Here is a 20,802-nt window from a genome sequence, read left to right on the forward strand (position 1 = left end):
GCACAGCTTCTCATCCCCACACTAAGCAGCAGTAATTTGAATTACATTCGTAGAAGTTCTTTTGCCGTCGCATTTCATCATGCGCGGCTCAAGCCGGCAGGACAGGGCAGACAGCCAGGGGGAAACGGGACGATGAGGGGACGCGGCTGGGGGGACACGCCCCTTCCCCGCTCACGGCGGCGCCTGATCCTAGCTGTTCCCTCGCCCCCTCGGATTTCACTCGTTGTCGGCCCCGCTCCTCACCGCACCCCCAATCCCATCCCCAAGCCCTCGCAGCGCGGCGGTTGGAAAGCACCCGCTTCCCGGCGAGGAGGCGACGGCAAGAAAGGGTAGGGGACGTCCTCCGGGCCGACGGCAAAGAAACGGGCCACCTCAGCCCACCCACGCTTCCCAGCACCCACGGGCGCGGACCTTCCCCGCACTGGGAACTGAGCGAGCCGAGCGCGGCCCCACGAGGCCGGGCAGGAGGAGGAAGGGGGCGGCGCAGGGGTGGCGCAGGGGTGGCACAGGGGCTGCGCGCCCGCCCCGCCACACGGCCCGGACCGACGTACCGATGGGGCGGGGCCCGCCATGCAAATCACCTCTCCAGCAGCCAATGGGCAGACGAGCCGGGCGGCGGGGGCGGGGCGCTCCGCGGGATGCACGCTCGGCCCGACGGCGCGGGCGCGGCGGCCGCATCGGCCTCGCGTGGGAGCGGCGCGCGCGGAGAGACGCGGGACGGAACCGGCCGGGCTGCCCCGTCCTGCCCGGCGGTGAGTACCTGCCGGGGCGGGGGAGGACGAGACAGCGCTCTCTTGTCTCGGAGGGGGCCGGACCGACTGTGGCTTCTTCAGCCTGGGTACCTCGCCGTCGGCGGCGGGGAGCCGGTGTCGGCTCCCGGGACGGGAGCACAGCCGTATCCTCGAGCTCTGCTCAGCATCAGCTGGGGTTCCCGGACGCCGACCCGCCCGCAGCTGCTACCGGACGGAGGGCAGTGTTGGGCCGTGCCGGAGCCCGGGGTCCGGCGGGGGCGGTCAGGCTACTCCTTCACCTGCTGTCGGGGCGAGCTCCGGTGCGTGCCCGGTGCTCGGCAGCCAGCCCAGCCGGCAGGGCGGGGGGCCGCGGGGCGTGCGGAGCGCTTTGCACCTTGGTTTTGCATAAGAATAGACGAAACTGCCCCGTTTTAGTCGAGAGGGGAAGTCTGAAGCCCGGAGGCAGGAGGGACGCAGGAGGTGCGGACCGGGGCTTTTGGGTCCGGTGGTGCCTTATGCTAACTCTGTTCCTCATGGAGGGCAAAAGGGATGGCTGGGTTTTCACAGGATGAGGGAAAACCAGAGGCGCTTTCCAATATGAGCCTTCTCATCCAGTCCCAACGGTGTCTGCATTTCCAGCTGCCTTGTTTGTCCAGCTTAGCAGGAATTAAGATTTCGTTCATAGTGCTCATACGTGGTTATGAATAACTCCAGAGCAGATTTTATAGAAAATTTGGTCTATGGGCAAAATATAATAGCTTTTTCTTCTTTCTCGGGCATCATCATGGCCAGATCTGGAATTGCATGCAAAAGTTAGAGTTCTTTGATTGCTTCCTATGAACCGATATTCATTTCCTTTCCTACCAAGAAGAATTAACGCTCATGTATGTCTGAGATAACTACTTGTCACTGTGATACCAAGAAAGGAAATGACTAGAATAACAACACTGGCCTGAAACGGACGCTTGCACTTCTTGTTCCTGTTCTTTAGATGGTATTTTAGGAGCCGTTTTTTGAGCTGTCAGGGATCAAAACAGCAACATATAACTGTTTAGGAGAATACAATTTGAAAGGTGCTGCTTTCTTACTAGTCATGATACTCACTATTTAAATAGTGGTGAGACTACAAGATGAGCATAACTTTTTTTTAAAATTCAAAACAGACAGACAGAATAAAGATCAGCCTTCTTAAGAAAAGATGGCTTAGGTGCCCAACTCCTCTGATGGACTTTTTTTCACCTTTTTTTTCACTGACTGCCTTGTATGACCACTGCTCTGAAACTGAAATTGCATGTTCAGTCATATGGTTTCTGGTGTTTTGGCTGAGACTAAAATTGTGAGTTAAACTCTTATTGTGAAAAGATATCTCCATGAAGAAACTAAGCATGGTACAGAAGACCTCTTGAGACATTAAAATGGGTAAAATGTGATAACAATATCTTCTGGACACTGCAGATAAACCTTATGCCATGGAACACAAATGCATGTTCTATCAGTCCTGGAGAATTTGGGTGCTGTGGGCTTAGGCTCCGCGTCTGACACTTTCCACTATACTATAACAGTAACCAAGATCTGCTCCAGAAGGAGAAATGGGGTTGCCACTGCTGGGTGACAAGAGTCACCCAAATTGCTCCCCAGCATGGGCAGCAGTGTGCGAACACATACACTGCAGGACACACGGTGAGACTGGGAGCAAGGGCACTGAACAAATCATGGGAATGCGAGGCCATGGGGAGACTGTAAGACATTACCTAATCCATTTGGTGCATTGTAGGTGTGCACCTAAACCAGGCCTGAGAGGGACTTCTGTACCCTCTCTCTATCCTTTAAGGAAAAGGATCCCACAGTGCTTCCACAGAGAAATGATCCAATTTTCAGCTAATCACAGCCAGTTCAACATAGGTCTCATGTGTGAGACAAACTGATTACTTAGTGTGTTTCCAATGTCAACACAGGGATCAAACTGATAATTTCTCTTTTCATAGAAAACTCCTTTTATGTGTTGGAGTGCTGTGTCTCTCTCCCTAGTCTTCTGCATAAAATGAGCATAATTACTTCAACTCCTCTTCCTCCAGGGCTATATTTTCTAAACCATTTGGAGACAATGCCAAATATGCTCCCTTTGACTTTCCTAGTGTGATAACTGGTGCAGGATATACTATTCCAGCTGGGGCTTTATCTATGCCAAGCAGAGTAAAACCAGTCCTTCCCGTGCCATTTCTCATATAAGACATGGGGGTTTGTTTTTTTTTACAATGGCATTATATTGTGAGCTTGTTTTGTAGCTTGCAGTCTGCTATAACTCCACCAATGCTTCTGTGCTACAAAACTAGGTGTTCCCTACTTTCTATCTGAGTGAATAATTTTATCTAAATGTACCAGGCTTGTCTCTATTGAATTTCCTTACAGATTTTTGTAAATTCTTCTCTTATTTGTCAAGATCACCTTAAATTCTCATGATTTCTCCTCTCCTCCACCGCCAAATGCTTGCTTCCTCTCCCTTCCAGTTCAGTGTCACCTGGAGACTGTACAAGCTTGTGTTTGATTACATTTTCCAAGTTCCTAGTGGAAAATATGGATAACCTCTGAGTATAACAGAAACACATCATAATGCTGACATATTCAAAAGCAATTCTGATGATGAAAAGACAACTGCTGTGTTAAGTATGAAGGTGCTGAACCAGTGTACTATCTCTTATCTGGCCCATCAATTTTCTTTTACTCTGGTCATCCCTCTAGGCAGGGAGGGCAAAGCATGGTGCAGAAATTACTGAGGCAATGTTAATTTGATCCAATGAACTCATCTCAACACCAAATGCGGGGTTACCGCTTTTTGCAATTTTGCAGAGAGGCCATTTTTGGTTACATCTGCATTTTGGGTTGCTCCCCAAGATGTGACCCCCATGTGAGCCATCTCTGGTGAGGAACATCATTCCCAAGGAGCAGCAGCACCACTTCTCCCTAGGACTGGCTCCTGGGAACCCCTCTTGGGGAGCAGGGAGGCTCCATATGAGAGGAGCAATGCAGTTCGGTTTCAATATCTTCTTTGATAGATTTTACTGATTGTGTCGAGTGTCTGGATATCTTATCTAGCCTATCACACAGTGTTAGGCGCTTCTCATCTAGACCATATTTATGTAGTTTATCAGAGAGAGAATGATGTCACATATCTTGACTTCAAAAGGCTTATCATGTGTGCAGCTTATGCTCTGTCTGCTATGACAGTTAACCTGCCAAGATTATTTTAACAAACACATGTTCACAACAGACAAGAAATTACTGCACACTCCAGCCTTTCCTGCTATGCCTTTTCTCTGTTCTGTGTTTATGGTAGTGACAATTCACTTATTTTTGAAAGCAAGAATAAGGTTTACTTGAGCTTTGGATATGTCCAATCAGGAACAGATTCTCTAAGTACCACTGGCCAGTGTGTCCCTAATTACACCTATATCTTGTCTCAACTTCACTGGTACTTTGAATGGGCCTGTAAACACTTATGGACTGCTAAGTAGTGTAACTTCCATAAAGCCTGCCAGCGCCTGACATGTCCTGGGGCTGAGGGTGTGGGTATGCATGTGTGGCTGTGGGGGTTATTTCCTGGCTTAAACTATTTTGGTGCAGGTACAGTTCTGTAGATTTTGCAGTAGGATCCCAAACTGAGCCTCATGTGTACTGATCCACACGAACAAATACCAAGAAAACACCCTGTATTTAACCTCAAAGGGATTTTTTTTAATTAAAGAGTAATTGATCTCAGATTATAATGCTTTATTACAAGCTTTAAATATATGTGTTTTTTAAAAAATAATGCTATGTGCTAATTTAAAAGTGTCAGTAGAATGTGTTGCTTCTGACTGATGATCACATGCAGCCTTGTATTTCTACTCACATGCCAACATAATGTCTTAATCACTTATAAATACCACTGTGTGGTAGCAATAGTAGTTATATAAATGTGGTATGTACGTAGCTATTTCACTGAGCCAATGTGTTTCAGGGAAGCCAAAGTGATTAATTAGATAATGTATGTACTCACGGCACTGTAGTGCCAGCACTGCCTATGAGTGGTTGTCTAATTTCCTTGAGCAGTGACTCGTAATGATGCCGAGCTGTAGTAATTGCCAAGAAATGCATGGATGGCTGTCTCACTGTTTAGGTGAGTGGTATGCTTCTGCCTTAACTATTTGCTGAGCCTGTGGACGTACAGTTCATGCCCCCTTGTCTCCATCCAGGACAATTTTACCTGAAGACCTTAGTGTGGCCTGTGGTAGGAAAGGCACGCTGCAGTAGTCAGCCTACGGCATGTACTGGAAAGCACTGAATAGCCAGCCATGGTGGGATTGTTTTCCCTCTCTTGGGTAAAATACAATTCCATGCATGTTCATCTACTCTTTGTAATGTTGCTGTGTTTTTAGCAAGCTGTGCACATTAAAGCCAATTGGAGTCAGCTCATGGGTTTCAAGGACTCCAAGGATTCAGCAAGTTTTCAGTATCTGCAGTCGATAACTCTCTATCCTGTTTCTGGCATCCTCAAGAAAATGAAGTGGCCAAATTCGGGTGTGCATTACCTTTCCTGTTTTGAACTTCCATTTATATACAGAAGCATGAGGACTTCTGGAGAGAGTTCCCGATTTTGGGAGGGGCTTCAAACAATGCACATGAAGACTTTACAATTTTCAATGGGCCACGTAGTGAAGATGGAGACACTTTTTTTTGTCTACAGCCCTGATACAGCTGCCCCACCCCAACCAACACCAAATCTAGTTACAATTGCTCATTTATATGACTTGTGAGAAAAATGTCAGGAGGAGATACCAAGAATCCATTTTATAATCTATCCAGCATTGAAAATTCGTCAGTGGGGATCCACAGCTCTCCAGTGAAAATTTAGACAACCTAGTAAATAGTAGCAGTCAACCTATGTACAACAAGCTGTCCTCTCCAATGCAAGAATAATGTTTACTATCGTGGCTACTGAGCAGTATCAAGTTAAAACTTCAGATTTTTTTTGTCAATCTCATCATTAATATGTGAAAAATGCAATACATATTATAGTGCATGTGATGCATGCCATCAACTTCCCCTAGTTTTGATACTAATGTCTGTGAAATCTTATAACCAATCAATGGAAAACACCAAGATGGTTAACCTTATTGAATACATCTGGGAAGTGTGAGATGCACCCTAGATCCTTGAATTTATAATATGCTGTCATACAAAAGTTGAGAGTTACTTTATGTTGAAGAGATTGAATGCTGGTAAAGAAACTGAGATAAGTCAAAGCAGCGCCTAAAAAGCTATCAGTATTCAAACAATTATTGCCTCATTACTTTGAGTTAGAAGCAACAAACTATCTGAATTTTAATTTTTACCCCCTAAGCCTTTCCTAGCCTTTATGTTAGGAAAGGAACCACTTGAGACTTGGAGATTCTGCCAACTGCAAAATAGCCTGCAAAGAATGGAGCCATCCCTACTTCTCTGAATATATCAGCTTGTAATAAAAAATGTATCCTGATACAAACAGAGAAGTTGACATTTCGTGCAAGCTTTTGGGAAAACATAATGTCCTGAAACATTTGCAACTGCATACATTTGTCACTGGGGTGATGGCAAGTATAAAGGAGGTGTTCTGCTGTATGCAGGCTTTGATGACCATATGAGCTGGGCAGTGTCTAATAGTCTTCAGATACACTTGCATCTTCTTGCTGGATTTCTGTAGCTTTATAACTGCTGTTCAGTGTTAACCAATGGATATTCAGTCCTGGATACATTTTGTCTATTTTTAAACATTGCCCAATCCAAGAAACTCCAGAGAGGCTAACTTCCCTTCAGTGAGGCCATAAAAAATTTTGAAATGCTGATCTCTGTCATAGTGTCTAATATTGCTAATACAGAGATGTCATCTTGAAACAAGTCCAGAAGACAAACTGTCCTAATCATTAGATTATGATTGTTGGTGTTTCTTCAAGCTCTTTTAGAGGAGAAGTGAGAAAAAAAACGAGCGATTTAAAAAATTCAAGCCTGCTGTGCCACTAGTGATGGACATGGTTGGGGAGACAGGGAATTTGGTCTGAAAAGATGACTAGCACTCTGCTATAAGTCAATTAGAAGCTCTTATGGAAAGAGGAAAACCTATTGTAAAAAAATAGTCTGTTTTCAAAGTTAATTAATATTGTCAGATCTATTATTGGACAACAGGCAAAACCACTAAATCTGGTAAAAGACAGTTGTTTCCAAAACAGAAAGTTACTTGAAAATTCTTATTAAATCTGAGACTCCAACTCTTAAATTAAAGCTTCAGCTGCATTTAACACTTTTTTTACCTATAAATGACTTGCATTTTAGTGCAACAGCAACACACTATTTGTGTTGTAATTGACTCGGCAAATCCATCTTGAGTTGATTGCCATCAATACCACATCCACTACAAGCCATATGGGAAGTCACTGAAATGTGCTGAGACACACTTAGCTATGAAGTAATTTTGCCTAGGAGCAGGTTATTTCCTAATTGTTCACCACTTGTTTTTTGGCTCACATCTATCGTGTGTCATGTGATCAAAATCACATGCCATTCAGAGATGGGATGAGCCACATGGGTTTGTAGTAGGACTTTTACGTCCTGAGAGAGAGAAGAACTACTGATAGAAATTGTTTTTGACTGGCTTGTTTTGAAATATCTGTTGTTCCTCAAATAGACCACTTCAACTGAAGTAAAATCTTCATCTTGTAAGGAGGCCCTACTTGAGGCTGAAAATATTACTGACCAGACTTTTGGTAACCCACGAGCTGGTATTAACTAGCACAGCTGCCTTTTATGAATGCTGAAAGAAGAAACAATGTATACTGCCTTCCTTCCCAGCTGCTGGCAACAGAATATGGATGCTGTGCTGAAACTGCTTCTTTATTTCACTGTTTGTCCCCAAAAATGTGGATATGCAAATGTTAAAGCTGAAATAAATACAGGTGTGCAACTCATTTGTTTCTATAGAAATAACTTTTCATCCTTAAATTATTTCTATGTAGATAACAGGCTGCAGAACATTAGCATGGCAATGGAAATATGCTATGCAGCACTCCCTTTTGTATGTATATGGGGCAAATGGAAAGGGGGTTTATACATATGCATTGTTTTTGATTTTCAGAGTGATTTTCTTTCTTGTCTGAAATCCCATGTCATACAGAGCTGTGTGAGGCTGCAGTCTTATTGCAACAGGACAATTTGTGTCTTTCTCATGCATCATGGGAAAGCTAATCATTGTGGTGATTAATACCAAGAAGTAGCACACTAACATGAAGAGATGAGTACTGAACACATCCTCAGCTGACTGCATTTGCTGAGTATCTGGCTTCAAAGTTGTAACCTCTGCAGTCATCACCTGGCCTGCTTTTTATTTCCTCTGTGTATGTTTGGGTGTACACACCATGATGGACTGCAGAAGGAACTTCATTTTTACAAGGACAGATTTACCTAGCCCAAAATTACAAACGTGGAAGTACATGTTCCAGGTTGAATATGCACAGTATTTTAAAATAAAATAAAACTAACATCTAATCTCTTACAATTCACACTCTCAAAATTAAGGTATCTATACACTTGCAGTTGTTACACTACAGTAGTTCATGTCTTGATATTCTGATCTTTTAGATATATCTTATATAAACCTGCACAAGTAGTTGAGTGTATTTAATGTTCATATTCAAATTAGCAAACTTTGATCTAAGGCAGAGTACCAGAACAATTTAGAGTGGACCTTTGGACATTAATCCAGCCTGCCTCAAAACACACATAGGTAGTTCAGGTTGCTGAGCGCCATGTCAAGTAGAGTTTTGAATATCTTCAAGGATATCTTTGGAATATCTCCAAGGATGCAGATTTTTCTGGGCACCTTTTCTATTATTTCTGAAGGCTTGGGGTTTTTTTCCTTCCTTTTCCCACCTCTCTGCTACCTGGCTGGCTTTTCCCTTGTTTTCGCCTAGGCCTGTTGCCTCTTGTGTTATTGCTGTACATTTCCATGAAGGGTCTAGCCTTCCATTAAGCCGTTGGTGACAGCAACAAGATCTCCCTTGATCTTCCTGTTTTTCAGGCTGAACATTCCCAAGTCTCTCAAGCCTCTCTTCATATGTCAGGTGCTCCAGCACCTCTAATCATCTCTGTGGCTTCCCCTGGGCTCACCACAGTGTGTCTATGACTATTGCACTGAGGAGCCCTGTGGCCTCTCAAGTGTTGGACAGGAGGGGTCCCTTATCTTCCTCACTTTTGCTACTCCAGCCCAGACACATTGCTGGCTCATCTTCATGTCTACCAGCACACCAAGGTCCTTGTCTGCAGAGCCACTTCCCAGCTAGGAAGCCCAACTTCTACTTCTGCACTGGGCCTTGTATGAAGGGAGAGACTGACTCTCATTTTACAGATTGAGTCCTGGTAATTGATACTATGTATCAATATATTGCTGTTCTAATTACAAACAATCCTATCAACATAAAAGTAGATGCAAACTTTGCCAAATAACAACAGCATCTGATAAAGAAGGTCAACTTCTCTAAACACTGATCTGTTAAGCTGAAATGTTTCAAATTGCTGTTCCCCCTTGCTCTCCCATGCTTATTTGTTTTGGATCTTTAGTGTCAGTTCTGTCCCTGACACTATTCAAGGAATGCTTGGAAGTTTTTGTCCTCTCTTGGGAAGATCTGTTTCCCCTTTGTTTGAAATGAGAAGCTGAAATAGGAAAAGACCTCTGTGGTGGTGTTGCATTACAGCCTGCTGTTTTTCTTTACGCAAAAAATCCTAAAAGGTTGTTTCTCAAGGTAGCAGTTTCCAAATACCCCAAATAAATTTACTGTGTTCCTTGATCAATTTTAAAGCCAAGTAAACCCGAATACCTGACTTTTAAGCTGCACCACACATTTTGGTTTTTATCTTTCAGATGCGGCTTTTTCATCTTAATGTTGTGGCATGAGGTGAAAATCTTGATTTTATTATTGCTGAGGGAGTAGGTGAGAAATCTTTCATTTTCTAAAGCTTTCTCTGTATGATTGAGTTGGATCTATGTTGCTTATGTTTTAAATTCAAACAATTATCTTACATGTGTGCATTCCTGAATGAAAGCTCTTCTCTCAGAATATTAATGGGCTTGCTTGATTTACGTTGCTTGTGAAAGGATTGGTGTAAGTTGAAATTTACCTTTTTACTTCAATATAAATGTGATCCTAATCAGGACACTTCTCAATTCCAGTATATACCACCAATGAACTATACAAGCCCAAGAAACTTTGCCAGTGACAGAATCTTTCCCATCTCATCCCTAACATCTTTAAAACATCTAACAGTCCCATGAAATAGATTATAAACTTGCAGTTTTAATTCACATTAGATTTAGGCCTATTATTATACTGGGTATATACACGAGACTTTTCTTAACCTGGGAATAGCTGATGATCCTATGAAGGGATGTGTTGTTCACAGTGGAAAGCATTTTTGTAAATGCTGTGAAGATACTTTAATTATTGGAAAACCAAAATTGAATCCTCTAAAGAGATCTAGAGATGTCCTGCTTGGTGTTCCTTAACTTGATTTTCTTTCTTACTGATTTAAATGAGGTCGGAATGTACAGGGCTTGTGACGAAAGATTTTCATCTTCCTGCTTGCTGAAACAGTGCAAGGTTCTTGCTGGAGCTTTCACAATTTATTTTCTGCAAAGACTGTAGGTCTAATTTCAAGTAAACAATATAGGAGACTTATGTTTTGTTACCGTGTAACTGGTCTGCACAGATTACTCATTCTGTTTCTTTTTAATGAAATTGTTTTGTAGTTAAGTATTTCTGAGGCGAACACATTGAAAATAGATCCTGATCTGTAAAAACAGTGTTACTTCATTCCTTCAGTAGGATTTTTCTATCATACAAAATAAAAAAAGGGTTGGATAGATGGTTTTACTTATAAAATGCTGCTATTGCTGTGTTATTTTGTTAATGCCTATGGTCAATGATAGCATCTGGAGACACTAAACTTGCTTTTCCTTTTTTTCCACACCATTTTTTGAAACTTTTCTTTCCCAACTGTATTGGTAAATGCCATTTGTGTTTCTGAGAGGCTTCCTACTATTCTCCCAGGAAAAGAAAGCTTAGAATGACAGAGGAACTGTGACATTTTGGGCAGTTGATGTAATGAAGGGTTAAGAGCTAGAGGAGATTTCTCTAGTGAGCAAATTACATTAACATGTCCACAGATGCTGATAGCTGAAGGCTTCCTATCGAGAGTTTGGCTTTTTTTGTCCAAGTGAAAGACTGCCATTTGGGAGGGAGGTTGGGTATTGTCTTATTATTGTTTTGGATTTGTCCTCAGGATTTGTTGTCTTCTCTCTTGCAGTTTTTCAGTTTCTAAGCTTTGTACTTTCTAGAAAAGCGTTGTAGCAGCAGAGTTTTGTGTCTGATATTCATTACTGTGTTAAATACTGTGAACAGATTTAAAATCTGATATTTTAAGTTATCTTTTATGTAATTATGTTTGTTATCTATGATATAGTTATTACTATGATGTAGTTATTAGTTATGAACTTTCAATTCTTGTAAACCAATATTTCAGTTACTTTAAACTTCATTTCTTCTGTTCCTCTGTTTTACAGGCAGGATGAAAGACCGTCTAAGTGAGCTGCATGAAATTGCCAGGTTACACAACCAACAGTTTTCTGATAGTGAGGATGATGAAAATTCACCCCACGATATTCTCCTTTATGAGACTGATTATGCCTTGGAAATTCTTCATAAGGACATACAGAACATTCGGACAGAAAATGACCACCTAAAAGCGGATGTCAACCGGCTCAGAAAGCAAAACACCCGCTTCCTTACTTCCATGCGCCGTCTTAGCAGCATCAAACGAGATACTAATTGCATTGCCAGAGACATTAAGGCCCGCGGAGAAAACATCCACAGGAAACTGCAGGTGATGAGAGATTTCTGTGAAGATGCAGTAACAAAATATGGAGCTATGTCTGTCATTGCCAGGGTAGCGAAGAACCACTATGTTGACCTCATGCACACATTTCAGAATGCTATGTTTGATTACAATGCAACAGAGATGAACCAACGGGAGAACTGCAAGATTCGAATTCAGCGGCAGCTTGAGATCATGGGCAAAGATGTTTCTGGCAACCAGATTGAGGAGATGATTGAGCAAGGCAAATGGGATGTCTTCTCCGAGAATCTCTTGTCGGATGTTAAGGGAGCTCGCTCAGCCTTGAATGAGATAGAGACACGACATAAGGAGCTGGTCAAGTTAGAAGGTCGCATTAAGGAAGTTCACGAGCTCTTTCTGCAGGTGGCCCTGCTAGTGGAGGAACAAGCAGACACTTTTGATGTTATTGAGATAAATATGCAAAATGTTGAGGACTATGTAGGAGATGCTAAAGAGCAAGTGAAAAAAGCTTTGGAATACAGAAGGAAACATCCCCTCAGAACAATCCTCTGCTGCTGCATATCATGTTGCAGAAGGTGACTATCCCACTGGAACTATCACAGACTGATTTGAATGTCTTCAAAATCAGGTGTTCTTTCCAGTGACTTTTCTGTAATGACAAACCCTAGAAATAGGGGAGCTATTTTGGATTTGGTTTTGTTCATTGTCTTTTTTCCAAACATGCTGTTCTATTTAAAAACTCCTAGAAATGTTGGTAAAATTATATTTAATCTAATTTTAATTGAAATATACCCTATTGCTGTAACCAGAGGTGCAAGATCTCTGCAGTCATACTTGTTTCAGATAGGCAAGAAAGAGGAGTGAACAGCCTAGGGAAGATGAATCGTTTCAAAAAGTAACTTTATTCTTATTTGTCGAAGTGAGGCTGCAGGCGGCAAAGCCCTACCACCTGGGGCAACACAGTACACAACAGAATCAGGAGTTTTTAGTTTTAACTAGTTTGGAGCCTGCTTGATGCAATTATTTGAACAGACTTTTGCTCTATTAATTTGACAAAATACCAAGCCTGTTAGCAGCAGCAGGACACAGAATTAGTTTCCCTTTCAACTTGATTTCCATCTGTCTTGAATCTCAACAGAAGTGACTGCACCTTAAATGATAATATGCATATTTTGTTCCATTGTGTGCAAGTGACTGCTTTTTTCCATTTTGAATACCTGCAACTCTGTCAAGGTGGCTAGAAGCCCTGCAACACTGAGGCATCTCATTCACTTTTAACTTGAGCCACTGTCTGTACTCTCAGTTTCAAACCTGCCATGCTTTCATGCTTTTTTTCTGCCAATTAACACTTCAGCCAGAAGAGATGCATGCAGTGGCCTTCTGCAGAAATACCCAGTTGTACTGCAGACAACATTTTTGGGGTTGAGAAAGCATTGCATGTCCTGGGACATATATACAAGCTGCTTTAGTGGAATGACTGCCCATCAATAGACATTTATTTTTTTATAAGCATTGACTGAATATGGGGGGGTTATATTTATTTTAAATAAGATGAAGGATTACATTTTTTTAACATGCAATTTTCCTGGTGTACAAAAATTGTGACTTTTCTCCCATTGTTAGGAAATCTCCTGGGAAAGCAAGTACACCTGAAGAAGAAAGAAAACAGTCTCATGTCATTTTAGTGCTCTTTTCAAGCTTAAAAATAACCTCTCCTTTTGCGTAAGGGGAGTCTACCCTTACATAAGGGCAAACCAGTAAGCTTGGAGTATGACAAGGGAATAGAAAATGTGCAGCCTTGCCAAGCACTGAGCATTGTCAGTGAAACATATATTCGTAAGGTCTCATGAGTGATTATAGCTCCTGCTTCTGGAGGTTTTCCAACTATATTTCTAAGAGGCTTTCTGATACACTGTGATCTATTGCTATCCTTTGAAATAATGCAGGACATTTTTTCAAAAGTTAGTTACTTTTTTAAAAATAATTATCCTATTTGTAGCTATTTTAATAAATATATTTCAACATTTCAAGTATTTTATATTTGGGAGTTTTCCTCAGATGTGTATAGATGTGCATCTTCCTGTACCAATCGCAATGAAACTTCCCCTTTCTGTTCTTTTGCACCCTAATTTCATATGTGAAAAAACACCCAAACATTTCTTACTATTTGTATTAATATGACAAAACAGCAAAATAAATTCAACTTCCAAGATTTCATATCCTAGTGGGAAATACTTCTTAGCCAGACAGGCTTTTTTACACAAATAGAAACTAAATGCATAACTCTTCTCAGAAACTGAATGTCTCTTTTGCTGTAGCACCTCCCTGTGATAACATGGAAGAGTGAGGAACACCAATCTTCTAAACTTTAAGGTATTTTGATATTCAGTGTGTCCTGATAATATCAGTGTTATGCTTGTCTGTGGACCTCTCCAACAACCCAATGTTCAAACTTGAAGTGGGAGAAAGGAAGGTGATAAGCTACTACCATTGCCAGTAGCTTTGGTGCTGCTCAAGAAGACAAAGTCATTTACTCCGTAGGTACTCCAAGTCAGTGGAATTGTGTATTTGTAGAGAAATACCCTAAAACTCTGAGGGTCAGCATGTGGGGATAAATCACTGAAGAATGAAATATGTATTTCCTTTGATCTGGATATTCCTAGCATGTGCCAATGTTTTTGACAAAAAATATGTGCATGTTTTTCTTTGTGTTCATTCCTTTTTTTGCACATATATATTTACAAATGGAATAAAAGATTTAATAAGGGAAACTGAAAGTGCAGAGTGTTGTACATTGAATCAGCAGCTGTGAACAGTTTCTTGCATTGTCAAAGTTTACTTTAAAAGTTGATGGACTAAACTCTTGAGTTGGTGAAAGATTAAACAATACCCATAAAGAAAAAAAAAGTAAATTAGATGTGCTGCATTTTGAGATAGATTTAAAAAAATTTTTTCCAATAAAAACCATAAAAAATTAGTTTCATGCATTGTAAGATGATTCTCTAATGCAAGAAAAAAATCAAATTTATTCTGGCAGTTCTGAGAGATCTTGATGGTTTCATTGGTAGATACGCAAAACTTATACGCAAATATTTAGTTCAATTTGAGGCACAGGGAAAGAGAGTGAAATGAGAAGGTAGAAGAAAGCATGAAGAAAAGGTAATTGTAGACTTTCTCTCCTGACTTAAGGCTGTTGGTGCAAGGAAGAAAGAATTATTGATATACCCACTGAAGTTCCTTTAAAATTATTTTTAAGATGCATTGTGAATTAGAGGCACTTAAAAAATGACTTCCAGTAACTGAAGAAATCATTCTCTTCCTTGCAAACATTGCTCAATACTGTGGGGTTTTCTCTATCTTTCAGTTGTGTAAGAACTCAAATTTTGCCAGCCCATGAACTTGCCTAATCACATTTAAACAGACTTTTGAAAAAAACTGATCACACTATAGTTGAAAGGACTCATGCCACACAGGATGAGTGGAAGAAGATGATAAAAGTTGTTTGACAACATTTTAGCATACTAATGAAAGAAGCTGCAGGATGGACATCTCCATGCTCCCTAAGGAAGGCTGCCTTTTCCTTCTGAAAGTCAGCACAACTCCTGTGTGTAGCATATTCTATGGGTTGGTGAGGTTTTTCTTCCCCTCTTCCCTCATGTGGCAAACCCTAAAACTGAGTTTGAGGGGTGAAGTAGTTAAAATGTGAGAGAGGATGGTTTAGCTTTTAGGACTTTGGTTTAGTTTCCCACTGAAGCCGAAGCTCTTCAACCCATACAACCACACACCTATAATCTCAGCCCTTTCTGAGGAGTGCTGCCCAAATATAAAAGAGAAAAAAAAATCCCTATTACAAAATAAAATGTTTAGTATATAAGGGTTCATGGATATGTATATGAGTCTCCATTTCATCTTACGGGATTTTTTTTTTTTTGAATCATGGGTTTAGTTTTGGAGAAATGGCAGTGGAACAATTGCTTCCTCAAAGTGAAGGACCCAGACTATGGACACACTTGTGCAGGTATCTGGTATGTGTCCTGGGAGAAACTTCTCCAACTAAAGGCGTAGCTCATCACGTATATAAAATATTAACAATTCACCTGTACGGTACGTTAGAGGCATTTTCCCTCACAAGTGTGCCTAGCATACTGGGGGGCTCTGAGCACTCACAGCCGAAGGGTTCAGGCACCACCCACACCTGCAAATTCGACGCCCAGACCCCTGACAGAAGGGTACGGACAACCAGGGTGTCCAACAACCGAGCAGGGGATGTGCTCCTGTTCTGCCCATGGGGAAGCCGATGGTATCCGCATGCCTCCTTGTCTGCTGGAGGCTGGCACAGTCCAGTGTCCTCGGCCTGCGCTGTATGGGATATGTTCCTTATACCTCAGGGGCAGGCTCACAGGTGGCAAAGTTTGGTGGGATAAAGGATGTCCATTTTCTCCGCTGAAAAACAGCACAGGGAGCGAGACTGGGACCCAAGGCCCGAGAAGGGACACTTTCCCATTCCCCATCTGACGCAGGGAAGAAGGGGGAGGTCTCAGGGCAGGCAGTAAGTGGGGATACTGCGATAGGTGCTTCTGTAGCCCAGGCATTCAGTGGCGACCGGCAAAAAAAAAATCTTTCCCCTGCAATACTTTTCTCCTAGATAAGCGTAACTGATACCTTTGGACTTTGGTGGTTTTGGTTCTCCTTGCTTCTATGAGCAAGGAAGATACACTCCAAGAAACATTTGTACGGGAGTAATAAAGTGCCGGTGCCTTACGGGCGCAAGCTCTCTGCAGCCCTCTCACGCCGCTGAGGATCCACGCCGGCACCGCGACCCTCCCTCGCCACTCTGAGGAAGTCCGAGCCTGCACTGCCCCTGCCCCGCAGTGCCCGCAGCACTCGCACCTCGCCGCCCCGGCCCAGCGCCGCCCGCCCCGCTCTCCCCTCAGGGGCGGGCCCGTGCCAGCCCCGCGCACCTCCCCCGCCTCCCCCTTCCGCTCCGGGCCCGGCGCCCGTCGGAACGAAGGCGGCAGGGGAGGGCCCGGCCCGGGCTATCGCGGCCCGGGAAGGGCTCAGGGCCGGAGCAGCGCTCCCCGCCGGGCCCTGCCCGCCCTCCTCCCGCTGCCGCCGGGAGAGGCCGCCCGCGCGCGCCGCCCTGTGCGCTCCGCGCTCGCCCGCGCTGGGAATAAAGGCGGGGGGGGGGGCACGAAGGGGAGGAGGCGCCCCTGAGGGTCGAGGGGGGCCCAGGGGGCAGGCGGGAGCGCGGCCATGGATGTAGGAGCGACTGGGAGCGCTCGTAGTATCTGCACCAGGATGGCCGAGTGGTTAAGGCGTTGGACTTAAGATCCAATGGACGCATGTCCGCGTGGGTTCGAACCCCACTCCTGGTAATTGACGCTTTTTTTTATCGGGAGCCAGACCCCTTTACGTTCCCGGACAGGGCGCGATGTCCCGGCAGAGGCGCGGCCGGAGGGAGCTGGGGGCCGCCGGGACGCGGCAGGAGGCGGCTGAGGGGCGGGGAGCGGCGCTGGAGCGGCGCCGGATCGGGCGGGCGGCGGCACCCGGCAGCCCGTGCGGGTGTCCCGGCGCTGGGCGGCCGCAGGGGGCGCTGCGAGCCGGGGGGAGCGCTGCGGGGCCACTGGGGGCTCGTGCAGCCACCGCACGTTCATCTCTAAAGCCGTTTTAAATACAATTTTTTAAAAGAGTTTGTATGATTATATGTATAAATACATATACACACGCATATATGTGTATATATATATATACATGTACACACATACATACATTTTCAATTTCAATTTCATGGCTAGGCTTCATATTATATATCTATACATATATATTAAATACACATATATACCCATATGTATGCATATGTGTGTGTATATATACATGTATACACACACATATATATGTGTGCATATATATACACATATATCAATGTGTATACACATATATTTATTTTTGTATGTGTATTTCACAAGCCGCTCGGCCTGGGCCTTGGTGGTGGAGCCTTGGGTGCCAGTGACAGGTGCCTCCAGCTTCGTCGTCTCCGGGTCATGACTTGTTGCTCTACAGCATCATTTAGGTTATTTTTTGTGTAGATTTTTTTTCCCCATTTCCAAACCCTTCAAAGGCTCCATGTCAACCCGTCAGCGTGCTTTTACAACGTGAAAATGAGGGTAAATGCCACATGCACTGGGGTGCAGGAAGTCCGCAGGTGTCGAGCCTGCTGAGGTGTCCTTGGCCGACCCCAGAGGGTGGCAGGAAGGAGAAGCCTGCTGCAGAAGTGCTGGCTGTGCCCTAAACTCTGCCATGGGCTATGCTAAAGGTTAAGCAGATTGAGTGTGCAGTATTGTCAGACTCACCTCCTGGTTTTGTTTTCTTTGGCCGGACAGATGGAGCAGTCGTTGCACATGTTGTGGTGTTTAATTTGCTGGAGCATGTCTTTGTTGTTTGGGGTTTGTGTTTTTGTTTTTTTTCTTTTTAACAGGGCAATATCATTGTGTTTAATAATACATCGAAAGTGAGGGAAGTACAAATCAAGCGCAGACTGATACATTTTTAAATATCAGTATTTGCCGGAGCATCCTGGTCAAATTCTAATACAGGTAAATGTAGTTGTTCTTAGCCACCCTGTTCCCAATAATTTGAGCTGAAAAATTATTCTAAACTTTTAGTCCAAATATATCATGTGATGATACCAACTAATTAAAGGATAAACACGAAAGATGTAACTCCTGGTGGGCCTTCTATGAAATAGAAGGTGAAATATGTCAGGATATTTTATTACATGCTTCACAAAATGATCTGGCGTTACCAATGTGGGCACGGTATAAACATAGAAATATGATAGTCAAGAGGAAATTATGGAGAGAAGTGTGGTCTGTGGTGAATTTGTAGGAAATGCAAGTACCTGTATTGTCTTTTTTGAGTGTTACCACAGTTAAATTGTAAATGCAAAACATACCACACTTTCTAGAACTGTTCATTAAAAAGCAGTACTGCTAGGTTCAGATATTTTATGAAGTAAACATTCGTTGCTATTCTTCATTAAGGTACAAATTAGTTAAAAGTGGGTACATGTTTGAAGGTACATTTTACCTGTAATCTAATGGTAAAATGCTGCCCTTGGAAACCCACATATTTGCATACAAATTGTATAATTCTGCTTATGTGCTTCTTTACGAGCATGTTTGTACGTACAATAAGCGCTCATGTATATTTTGTGGATGCAGTGCTGATCTTGATGAAAAGTTGGTCCCAGCTATGTCAGTTACAGGATGAATTAGTGGTGCCTATTCTGCACTGTGAGAAAGAAAAAAGTAAAACTAATCACAATTGTTACAAGAACAGTAATTATTGAACAGAAAAAGAAGGCAGTGTTTAGGATGAGGAAATATAGAAAACTGGATTTCTTGGTTAAAATTGTTTCTGTTACAGGCACTGCCCTTTCCTTAAGAGACTTGTTTTGCAGAGAACTTTGCTCAGTCCTTTGTTGAACCTGTGCGTTTCCTGCTTCTTATAACAGCTTGTTAGAGCACATGCTGATCTGGAATGGAGCAGAAGATTTTTTGAACCTTTCCTGATCTGAAGAAATACCCATAAAATCTACCTGCAACAAGGATGTCCCAACCCCTTCCTACACTTCTCCATAAAGGAAAGTTTAATCTGCTGGGGTTATTTGTTTCTATTTTAGGTGAAGTGGCAGGGTGATATTTTGTGTTTTAGGTCTGGAGATGACCATGATTTTAAGACATACTTTATCGAGCAAGTATTTTTCTTTGGTTTTAATAGCTTCCCTGTTAAACCCTCATGAATTATTGGTGTTTGCCCTTGCAGTTTGACATTCTTACATGCACTTGTTGTACTCTGGCCTTTAGTTCAAACAATATTGCTTTTTATTGGACTCCGTTCTGTGGATGAATTGTTTTTCTAAAAAGGATCCTTGCCTTGTTTGTTGAGGAAAATGGAACAAGTATAGTGACTAATGCTAGAAACTGGAAAAAAAAAAGGAGATTCATATGCTGGCAGTTGAATGCTACCCTAATCAACTAGGGCTGTTTTTCTTGCCTCTGCATATTTCCTGTCTGATGAGAAGCTGGTCAGTTAAAATAGATTTTTCATAAGCAATCATTTGTTTTCATGTTCCTTATTTTGTGGTCTCCATCTTGAGTACCTCAGTCTGATTTGCAGAAATGCAAAGCTTTTGCAAGCACAGGTGAAATCAGTGTATCACCTATACTTTAAGGAGTCTCTGAAAAGAATTGTATTATTTGTTTCTGAGCAGTCAGAATAACTTCAAGCAAAAGTTATTGGAGATACTTGACGTTAATCTTTCCGTACCTCAATTTCCCATTGTATAAAATAGAGGTAATAAAAGTACACCATTTGCAAAATGGGCTGCTATGAAGTAAATTCATTCTTGTTTCTGAAGAATTCAGATGGATACTTAGATAATTAGGTCATGTTAGACATCCAATGAGTAGACTGTCAGTGAATTCAGAAAATAAGATGAAATAAACAAGGTACGGAGCCACACTTTGAGCTGTGAATACCATGTAAAGTATTGATTACTGAACAATTGATTGAATAACTGATTAGCCAGGAAGCACTGCATGATGTGTGCTGAACAAGGTGGGAGTCTTAACAGGAAAACAGCAAGCCATAGTTTAACTCAAAATTCTGTCTCACTTCATAAACAGAAGGGGATCAAATCATGAAGGAGGCAACCTATTGGTGAAATATTATTTAGGTGATATTTCAAATTAGTTTAATAATTTTTAAAAACTTTCAGCATCTTGAGTTGGTTTTTTTCAGTTACACTTTAGTGTGTGATGGAAGTGTGTCATTTGTTACTTGAGTTAAACCATTCTTCCATCATTCCCAGTGACTAGTATCTCATATTGAGGAAAAATGTGTAAAAAGGGCTGCAAAGTTCCTAAGCTATTATATAATGTATGTAGGATGGTCAGTAAACCCTCTGATTTTCACAGCAGACTAATGTAAAGTCTATAAAGTAGGACTAGTCTCTTATATTAGCAGGAGTAACTGCATGTAAAGTACTTGGTAATTCTTGACTTGTTCTCATTTTGGGACTTTTGAGGTAAATAAGAGAGGTAGAGTCTATTTTCTGGATTTCATTCTCAGGATGCTTGTTCAAAAATTACCA

General features: G+C 42.4%; 1 protein-coding gene and 1 non-coding gene across 5 annotated transcripts; both read left to right on the top strand.

The window, feature by feature from the left end:
- The first annotated feature begins 675 nt into the window (after positions 1 to 675).
- STX11 (syntaxin 11) lies at positions 676 to 14,419 on the top strand. Of its 4 annotated transcripts, none has more exons than XM_027687248.1 (4): positions 676 to 752; positions 9,658 to 9,727; positions 11,356 to 12,223; positions 13,272 to 14,419. In XM_027687248.1, the coding sequence occupies exons 3-4, from the start codon at positions 11,361 to 11,363 to the stop codon at positions 13,372 to 13,374; spliced, it is 966 nt and encodes a 321-aa protein (XP_027543049.1). In that variant the 5' UTR covers positions 676 to 752; positions 9,658 to 9,727; positions 11,356 to 11,360; the 3' UTR covers positions 13,375 to 14,419. The 4 variants fall into 4 exon arrangements, with proteins under 4 accessions (XP_027543049.1, XP_027543059.1, XP_027543067.1 ...); XM_027687258.1 differs by having other exon boundaries at positions 9,658 to 9,723; XM_027687266.1 differs by lacking the exon at positions 9,658 to 9,727.
- A 2,521-nt stretch (positions 14,420 to 16,940) lies between these two features.
- TRNAL-UAA lies at positions 16,941 to 17,023 on the top strand. The gene has a single exon. It is a non-coding gene; the product is annotated as a tRNA-Leu (tRNA).
- Positions 17,024 to 20,802: the final 3,779 nt, after the last annotated feature.

Source organism: Neopelma chrysocephalum, unplaced genomic scaffold (genome assembly GCF_003984885.1).
Source record: "Neopelma chrysocephalum unplaced genomic scaffold, ASM398488v2 Primary Assembly neopelma1_23, whole genome shotgun sequence".
Lineage (NCBI taxonomy): Eukaryota > Metazoa > Chordata > Aves > Passeriformes > Pipridae > Neopelma > Neopelma chrysocephalum.

Excerpts from the sequence above, each read along its gene's own strand:
- STX11 (XM_027687248.1), top strand. The coding sequence starts at position 11,361 with ATGAAAGACCGTCTAAGTGAGCTGCATGAAATTGCCAGGTTACACAAC. Across the intron at positions 12,224-13,271 it reads TGCATATCATGTTGCAGAAG|GAAATCTCCTGGGAAAGCAA; the intron begins GTGACTATCCCA and ends TCCCATTGTTAG.